Source organism: Dermacentor andersoni, chromosome 5 (genome assembly GCF_023375885.2).
Source record: "Dermacentor andersoni chromosome 5, qqDerAnde1_hic_scaffold, whole genome shotgun sequence".
NCBI lineage: Eukaryota > Metazoa > Arthropoda > Arachnida > Ixodida > Ixodidae > Dermacentor > Dermacentor andersoni.
This window is the reverse complement of record NC_092818.1, coordinates 48,767,191-48,777,042: the sequence shown is the minus strand read 5'-3', so window position 1 is coordinate 48,777,042 and position 9,852 is coordinate 48,767,191. Positions and strand designations below refer to the sequence as shown.

Genomic DNA, 9,852 nt, shown 5'->3' with positions numbered 1-9,852 from the left:
TCGGCCTCGGTGCCATACTGGTGCAGTGGAATAACGGCCAGGAGAAAGTAATTGCTTATGCCAGCCGCAAGCTCTCGAAAGCAGAGGCAAACTACTCCGCAACCGAGAAAGAGTGCCTTGCAGTCATTTGGGCAATATGCAAATTTCGGCCGTACCTCTATGGTAGGCCATTCAGAGCAGTCAGCGATCACCATTCGCTTTGCTGGCTGGCAAATCTCAAGGATCCATCCGGACGACTAGCAAGATGGAGCCTTAGGCTTCAAGAGTATGACATTACTGTCGTATACCGATCCGGGAGGAAACACAGCGATGCCGACTGCTTGTCCCGCGCACCCGTCGAGACAACTGTGTCAGAAGAAGAGGATTTCCCGTTCCTTGGTATTGTTGACGCGTCACAAATTGCTCAACAACAACGAGATGACCCGGAATTGCTTCCACTTATACAGCGCCTGGAGGGACTCGACGTTCAACTCCCGCGTATTTTCTCATTTTCTCTAGGGGGCTATCCTCGTTCTGTCTGCGAGGAAGTGTCCTCTACAAGAGAAACTTCGAGAACAGCGAGACAAAGTTTTTACTTGTCGTACCCACATCTATGCGAGAAGAAATTTTGCATGCATGTCACGATGAGCCGACGTCTGGACACATGGGCGTGAGCCGTACAGTCGCCAGGATTCGTCTGAAATACTACTGGCCGAAGTTATTAGCATCAGTGCAGCACTACGTCAAGACTTGTCGCGAGTGTCAAAGGCGCAAGACTCCATCCGTAAAACCGGCCGGCCTCCTCCAGCCAATAGAGCCACCAAAAGCCCCATTCCAACAAGTCAGTATGGACCTCCTTGGACCCTTCCCAACGTCATCTTTAGGCAAAAAGTGGATAGTTGTGGCCACGGACTATCTGACCCGTTACGCGGAAACTGATTCCCTGTACAATGCAACGGCTGTCGAAGTTGCAAAATTCTTTGTCCATAATATCGTGCTCAGGCATGGCGCTCCCACAGTTGTTATTACCGATCGTGGAACGGCCTTTACTGCGGACTTAATGAAATGCTTGTTGCAAATGACACATACTGATCATCGGAAAACTACAGCGTACCACCCTCAGACAAACGGTTTAACTGAACGCCTCAACAGAACACTGACCGACATGCTTTCGATGTATGTCGACGTTGAACATAGACTGTGGGACGAAATTTTGCCATACATCACCTTCGCATATAATACGGCCGTTCAGGAAACAACACGAGTCACCCCGTTTGAGCTTGTATTCGGCAGAGCAGTGACCACAACTTTGGATGCTATGTTGCCGTTAGATGACGAAAACCATAACTCATCTGACCTAGATGATTTCTTGCAACGAGCCGAGGAGGCACGACAGATGGCAAGGTACCGAATACGCCGCCAACAACGCATCGACTCCAGCCGGTACAACCAGCGCCGTAGTGAAGCTCATTACCAGCCCGGTGACAAGGTGTGCATATGGACCCCAGTGCGACGCCGTGGACTGTCTGAAAAGCTTCTGTGCCGATACTTCGGCCCTTACGAAATACTTCGTCGCATAAGCGACGTCACTTACGAAGTGAAATCCGCTGGACACGAGAGCCCAAGACGGCGCAACTGCACGGAAGTTGTCCATGTTGTCCGCATGAAACCCTACCAGGAGAGGTCATGAACAAAAAAAAAAAAGTGAGATCCCACAGGAACCCCTACTTCCTCTCACGCATCGGGCCGATGCGGTAAGGAGGGGGATAATGCCACGACAAACTTGGTGACATTCAAGTTGAGCGCCCTTTGCATTGGGCACTGTGCACGCCGCACAGTGGTGTTGTTCAGTTACAACAGGCAGCGATCTTCGTGGCACGGGCAGCCAGTTGGACCCGGCTCGCATGCGGCACGCGCACGAGGTGTCACGCGAGGAGAAGAGGAAGACGGTTCGAGCCCAGTCTGGGAAAGCGACTGCCGCCGATTTCTTCACGACCGCAGTTACATTTACTTTTGGGCACAAGTTCGCCTTTAATAAATATCCTTGTTTTACTAACATCGTTACAATATGGGGCAAACAGAAACCTGGAGGTTAACGAAGAAGCTAGATAACAAATTAAGGACAGGTCACAAAGCAATGGAACGATAAATGTTAGATGTAACGTTGAGGAAACGTTCAGAAACAGTAAGAGATTGGTTTGGATCACAGAACAAACGGTGATAGCCGATATTATAATTCACATTAGGAGAAGAAAAATTGAGCTGATCACGCCATGTTGTATGCAGGGCCGATAACCCATAGACTATTAGAGTTATAGAATGGAATGGGCGCCAAGAGAAGACAACCGCAGTTGAGCACGGCAGAAAATTAGGTGGCGTGATTAAATCAGGAAATTTGAAAGCGCACGTTAGAATCAGCTAGCGCAAGACAGGGGTCAACTGGAGATCACTGAGAAAGGCCTTCGTCCTGCAGTGGAAATGAAAAACATGCTGCTGCTGCTGCTGCAGCTGTTACTGCCGCTGTGCTGATATTTACCTGGCCTTTACCAAATGATAATCAAATTTTTTTACAAGGGGAAGAAATTCATGTATCAATAGATGACACGATTTACTTAAGTGAATGTTGGTACCAGTGAGGCACTGTTTTGACATTGTCATAGCCGGAGCAGCGTTCGCATACGAAGTTGGCTGTGTAGAAACCAGAATGCACAAAGTTACTAACTTGACGAAGAGGTACCACTTTTCGTTTTATTGCTTCGCACACGTATCTGATTGCGTATATGAGTGTATATTTAATTTCAAAACAAGGAACAAGAATTACTTTAAGCGAGAGCTTTGTTTCCTTGCTTTCCAAATTTGGTGAAGCTTAATTCCATAGATAGCTAGCGCAGAGAGATTGGAGAAGCAGAGGTGATTTGCAAGAAAGTACGCAATATTCGGCGATGACTGAGTTATCCAAAAGAACGAATGACTGATTCATCAATGCAGGTCGACTAAGGTCTGGTGCCTGGAAGCACTTCCAGGCTCACCGTCACGCTGTTGTCACCAGGCCGTCTTTTCTGTGTCATCATCGTCATTTCTATCGTCGTTGTGCCGTCCTTGACACCGTGGTCTTGTTACCACCCACGCTCACATTGCAAATAAGAGGACACCTCAGCATGTTTAAACCACGAAGCTGGCTCTTGACACAGGCAACCATCCTCCGATGGATTCTACTTAACCTTCTTATTTGACAGAACTAATACTTCAAGTGATAACTATACATTTACACGTGTTATCGCTTACGACATTGCACTACCCTATCTAACCATGCTGTGAACCTAAAAGATAAAGAACTGGAAATCGATATAAAGTACCTCGCAGAATCAACTACACAGTGAATGGTACTGTTTATTGGTCGAAACAAAACAAGCCCTCGCCTGAGGGTCAAAGAAAACAAACACATATAGGGGCTTTTATCCTGCTACTGATCCCGTGTTCCCAATGAACTTTGGTATAAAGAATAAAAATTTATTGCGAACGAAGGATCCGGAGTGGCCCCGGAGCTTTACTACGTGTTTGTTTCATTTGTCATTTGTACCATAGGCGAGTGCTTTTCTTATTTCGACCAAGTAACCACACTCACCAGGCGAATTTTCGTCAATCTCTGGACTACCACTGTTTATTCCGGCCTTCACTAAACAATTCTTATTGAGTATAATGCTTCGAATAAAAGATTTAGTCATTGTTTTTGTGATGTAGAGCACTGTGTACGCAATTCATAGTGAACATTGCACTGCACGAAGATCGTAATCTATTTGTTTCCTCGTGTGGGAGCCCGACTCGGCTTACAGTATTGAAAATAAATAAATATTATAAAACAACGGTCGTGTAGCGCTCGTGGGTGATATGGAAGGCTAATATAGTAAAGGCGCGGTCCATCGCAACCAAGGTGTCAGTTTGGGTGCGGGAGCTGGCAGAAGTAGCGCGCCTCCGTCGAGCAGGTCACGTCGTCCCAGCCGAAGTCGATCTCGTTGCTCAGCTGGGCACAGTGTTCGCCGTCGTTTGCGTTGTCCGGAGCACCAGGACGCCAGAACTGTGTGGTACGCAGCTTCTGGCCGTTGGCCACCCAAACCCACACGCCTTCCTGCCAGGCGAGACAAAAGAAGAACAGAAAAGCCAATATGTGGGCAGGTGCAAGAAGCCACTCTCATTAGGATCACCAGTTGTATTAGCAGTAGTATACTGTAGGTATCGTACGAAGCTGATTGTTCCCACTTATAAAGAAGGCGGCAAAGGGTTCTTTCACGTGGACCTAAACCTGTGTACGATATCGCACACCTGCATATCATGTGAGCACTCTGGTTAGGCTGACATCGATAACCTAAATAATTTTAACAAGCGACCATCTGCAACCAAAAACCACCGACCGAGAACGCTGGCCGAAGACGCCTAGTTCGACTTTTGGCAAATATGAGTAGACAGAAGGACTGAACCTGGCGCAATGCAGCACAAATGGCATATTCGCCATATGCCAAGGTTGATTTGTTTCCAAACTCACACGCCCGCAGCATGAAAAGGCTGTCTTAGAAAAAATACCAAATTTTTGGTATCGGCCTCTATTTGATAACTCTACATGATCCATTGAATTTGTACACATGCTGTGTACAATTGTACATAGTATTCGAGAAGGTGTTGTTCTAGAATATCACGCTGATGAACATACCCTCCCCCCCCCCCCCCCCCTGCCTGAGAAAAATATATTACTACTGGGACTTACGTTCGACAGATATTAAAAAGTAAGTAGTATGCGGACCTTGCACAATATAATCAAAATTTACGTTCATGGTATGCTCAAAGTTGCCCGAGGAATGGGTGATCTCTCATTTTCCTAAATGCAAAGCATACTGAAATAAGGCAGCGCATAAACACAGTCTACACTGGGGTAACTCTCTGGTGACAGTTTAAGGTTGTAGTTGCTTTGTAACGCTATAGGGAATTGTCATACTTATGCTAACCCCAGTTGTTGATAATTGCTTGGGGGCGATATGTTTGCAGCTTGCGAAGTATTTCACGTGTCAAATTTAGAGTAAGTGGAATTTACCCTATCCAGCACAAGCTTCCGAAATGTAAGAATGATCTGTGTGCCGACGGCGATGAAAGAATTTTCCAAATGACCATCAGAACCTTCGAAATCCTTCGTTCGGACAGACAAAGAAAAGAGAATTTTATGCATTTTGTTGTAAGTAAACGTACTAGCTTTGCTGCTGCAAAGATTTCATACCCATATAGAAGTCGATGTAAGGTAACAAACCAATCGTTAAAGAAACCATTATAGTTTCAAAAAGTGTTCACTTGATAAAGTTGATCTTGCACCAACACAACAGTTCTTACTGTGTGCAGTGTGTGGCGAATGTTAGGAGGGTGAACAAGCTCTGCCATACTTTCATAGACATCTTCGCTTCTTTGAGAAATAAATGCAGATTCCAAGCACCGAGGAAATAGATGATGTGTTATATAGCTGGCTATCAAGCATCATGCATCGAGCGTGTGTGCGTGTGTGAAGTCTTCTGGGACTACGTGTTATACAATCGTACCTACTTTTGTCTATATCATGTCGTCAATTTAAAACATCGATGTCATTTCTACTCGGGCCCAGAAACGCCAAAGTTCGGCCTGGGCCAATTGTAAATGTTCTAAAATGCCGTACATTTTCTACGTAGCATTATAGCGTCGGCTTAAAGAAAGAAAGGCATCATGCTCATCCCACGCACTATAGGAGTCAGTCCAAGCGAAGATGCATAGAGACGGCAAAACGAAATAAATAGCGCATCTCTACAAAAGAGGCACAGCGGCCTTCGGTGGCGAACACACTCCCGAGCTGCGAGCCCAGGCAATGGGCTGGCACGGCACCGCCATGGATTATATCATGCTATAGTATCTAAACTTACAGGTGCCACAACCCTCTCGTGCGACAGCTCGTGCGTCTCAAAGAGCTGGTTGGCGTTCTGCGATGAATTCGTCCGGCAACTCGGTCGCGCAGAAAAACTCCGGCTGCCAACCACCAAGAAAACGGGCGAAATATGCCAAAAAAACTATTTGCTTTCTTAAGCTGGCGACGTGTGTTACTTTGCGAGCCGGTGGGAACAAAAGGAAAACACTCCCAAATGATGACAGCCGGCATTGAAGATTATAGCCATAAAAGCCAAGTTCTTAAAGTTGGAAGTGACTTGGAAGTTCAGGCTACCAATGTATTGAACCAGTGTTTTCATCGGGCGGCAGAGGCTGAACACAGTTGACTTCCTAACGAGATGCGTGCACCGGCTGTTGATTGTTTCGCGCCGAAGATGATTTCCTGCTACTCCCCGCGAGGCAACATGAAATGCTCAAGCCTTTGAAGGGGCCTGAAACGCTATGGCATGAAGATGTGAACACCCCGGATTTGTATCATGCAGGAACGTCAGCCGGAGGTCGCTATTTTATCAAACCGCTGCCAAAGGGGGACGTATATGGAATGATGTATCATGTTTACAACTTGCATAGACCTAATTCTTTCTCACGTTTTATCAGTGTTATAAGTAATAACACAATCTATCTTCTATTATAATTACACATTCTAACACATTCTGCTAGATAACAGCTTTCTAGCGGGCACTTCATAAATTGGTTCTTTTTGACAATACGTTGCAACCGTATGCCATTCACATACAAAATCAAACAATTATACAACATTTATTTATATCGCACTTTTAGTAAATGCACTTCTCTCTTTTTTTATAATCACACCTTTTTCTGTGCGCATGGCTGCTTCTATTCTGTTGAGTATTGTATCACTGGCACTTGAAGTTTGCATTACCTTATTTTGAAAATTCTTGTGTGCCAGTGTTCATAAAAGGACATGTTCCCTTACTTCTATAGTTCATTTGACAGAAACCCCAATAGAAAAAGTCGAATTTGTTTGGAATAAAACAGAAACAGCGTGACACAGGACGAGCGAGTAAAGAGCACAGAACAGCGCTGACTGGCGACCAAATGTATTATTTGCGGAAGCAGCGTATAAATACATCATGCAAGGTGACATGCAAGTCAGCGCTTTGTTCTGTGCTCTTTACTCGCTCGTCCTGTGTCGCGCTGTTTCTGTTTTATTCCATTGATGAACCAACCAGCCCCTCTGAACACATTTCTAAGTTGTTTCATGGCGGTGAACCCTACCCTTTACGGCGTTTTCCTTACTGCTGCTACATTCATTCTTTTCCAAATAACAAACATTATGATTAGAATGACTAATCGCTAAAAAATCACGTTTACATTAGCATTCAATATCGGAGTTTACCTAATGTGCATGCTACACTATCTTCCATAGTGGACTGGCAGAGCTGCGTTCGAAGAGTGCGTGTCTAGCTGTTTGTTCTTGTGGGCATTTCTCGTTTGGTGACATAAGGAGATTATAAAATAAAACCTCTCTTTTGTAGGGAGGTTTTAATTTAATTGTACAGTACATATTGGTACGTATTCGTTAAACATTTCAATAAGGTAACTAAAGCTTCATCCATTTCTTACAAATATGGAAACGTTGTCTACATAATCTGCTACTTCAACCGTACTTTGCCGAAGTAAGAGGATGCCTTGGACATTTGTTGTCTCGTTCATCCTACTAAGGAGTGTGTCAATTAATAAAACAAATAAAATATAACACACACATACTTGGCGGACTTCCCTATAGACATGAAAGCTTTTTGAGTGTTTCATTATCTGCTATTACAATACTTAATAAATCAGTGCACAGCTATTTAAATATTTTAATGACGCCTCTTGGGAAGTTGTCCCTGTGTAATATTTCGAAAAGATATGTTTAGGCGGTCGAAGACTTTTGCCTGATTTCATTATATATATTCACCTCCAACCTCTTCTTCTTTGCACTGTGCATTAAAATGTGCCTCGTATTAGTGTAAGGTTCGAGAAAATGGATGTACCAGAGACGGAGCATGCTCTGTCACCTATAATGAGAGCATAAATTAAGTTAAATTATGGTGTTTTACATGCCGAAACCACTCTCTGATTATGAGGCACGCCGTAGTGAAGGGCTCCGCAAATTTGGACCACCTGGGGATCTTTAACGTGCACCTAAATCTAAGTACAGGGGTGTTATCGCATTTCACTTCCATCGAAATGCGTATAATGAGAGCATAGCCCAAACTTTAAAGCCACGTCATACAGAGGCCTGCTATACAGAAGGTCTTTCACAACCAGATATGTTACTCAAGGTATATCTTCATACTTTTGCAAAAGCATTCCTTTAATACTTGTCAAGAATAACTAATTATACGGCAAATTATCATTAAATTTATCGTTCTAAGTTTGACTTATAGTGTCATTTGAATAAGTGAACACCGCGACATTGTTGTGTTTTAATTAAAGCTGCAGATCGATGGCACGTAGTTCCGTGAAAACGCGCTTACGTTGAGAGCTCGCGCCAGAGGGTGGTACCGTGGTTCTTCCAGGCTAGGGTTCTTGTACACTTTAGCCACGGTACTAGCACAGCTACGCCAGCAATTATCACGCCGGTAGAGCCTCTGCGAAAGGAGCCTGCACAGTAGATTCTGATAGGCACTTTCAAACGCGACGCGTGTTTCATGGGACGTGTAGAGGCACCACGTTGCTTGACTGCCTCTTCAGTATGTAGTCTCTGCAAACCGCCATGGCATTGCGCACCTGTGCTTTTAACTGCGTGTGTACTGCGTGACACGTAGGTGTGCTGTGTAATGATGTGAGGCTGCCTGAAGGAGAGACCCTTTATCAAGTTTGTTGGGGCTTCTCGCAACAAAGGGCGTGTGATGAGCAGCGTCGTGCAGATGTGCAACCACCGGCGAATTGCCGGCTACGTGTTGTGGGTCGGGTTGTAACGGGAATTGTAAGTCAGTGCAAAACACCCACATGTTTTCTCGCCTGAAGTGCAAGGCAAGAACTAGGTGGATCGGAGCTACCCGAAAACAAAACCTGGTTCTGTCCAAAAGCTCCGAGGTAAGCAATTGTGCACTGTGTCATTGTAATAGTGCAATGGTTTCGTCATGCGGCATCAGAGCAGGCGTATGTTTCTCCGTTAGTAAAAGCTACTCGTGTTGCTTGGAAAGGCAGAATGTTCGGGCGATTTTGTTTTTGTGACGCATGCTCATTTCATTAAGTATTCAAGAGTCACAAGAAACACATCATTCGACAGGATAGTTATGTTGATCAAGCCAACTGATGAGACGTACGGTGCCCTTCTGCAAGCGACTAATGGATATATTGTAGCTAGATCACTAGATATGCTTTGAATATCATATATCTTGCGGTTTTGCGCAGATGTCCTAAGTGAAAAATGCGAAGACGCAGAAACGCAAGCAAAGGTGCCTCGCACAATGTGCTACACTGTTAGGTCTGAACAGGCGCTCTTAATGCTGAAAGACACAATGCCACTAATTGATCATATTGTAGTACACTCAGGGCAATACACTTTAAGGGAGGCTGAAATGTGAGAAATATAAAGGAGTCCTGACTGGAGACGAATGGCTCAGTTTGAACTGAATGATGCCTTTACAACACTGTGAGACACGTTGACCAAATGTAGTTACGCAATCCTGCTTTGTCAGCTGCGAACGCCATCGCAGACAACCATATTGTGGCCGATGAGCTTCCGTAGCAGCCAATTTTTTTAAAGGCTAAAACCCAACGCCAACTGGCCACAGAGCTTGCAGTCCGTGTATTCAGCAACGAGGTGCTTTCAGTATTCCAAATCTGCGAAGCTCGACATAGAAGTGAAGTTGTGTTGAAGTATGTGTTTTGTTGCATTACAACATTCAACTTCAGTTTTGCCGGCCCCTGAGCAACAAAGTGAAGTTTCAGATCTGGAAATGA

At 44.8% G+C, this 9,852-nt stretch overlaps 1 protein-coding gene across 1 annotated transcript in view; it reads right to left on the bottom strand.

Moving 5' to 3' along the window:
- Positions 1–3,444: 3,444 nt before the first annotated feature.
- The window catches only part of LOC126530313 (uncharacterized), a 40,080-nt gene continuing 33,672 nt past the window's right edge, over positions 3,445–9,852 (bottom strand). Inside the window, exon 5 of the mRNA XM_050177633.3 lies at positions 3,445–4,105. Within this exon, the coding sequence (XP_050033590.3) occupies positions 3,914–4,105 (192 nt within the window). The 3' untranslated portion in view covers positions 3,445–3,913. The remainder of the gene's footprint in view (positions 4,106–9,852) is intronic.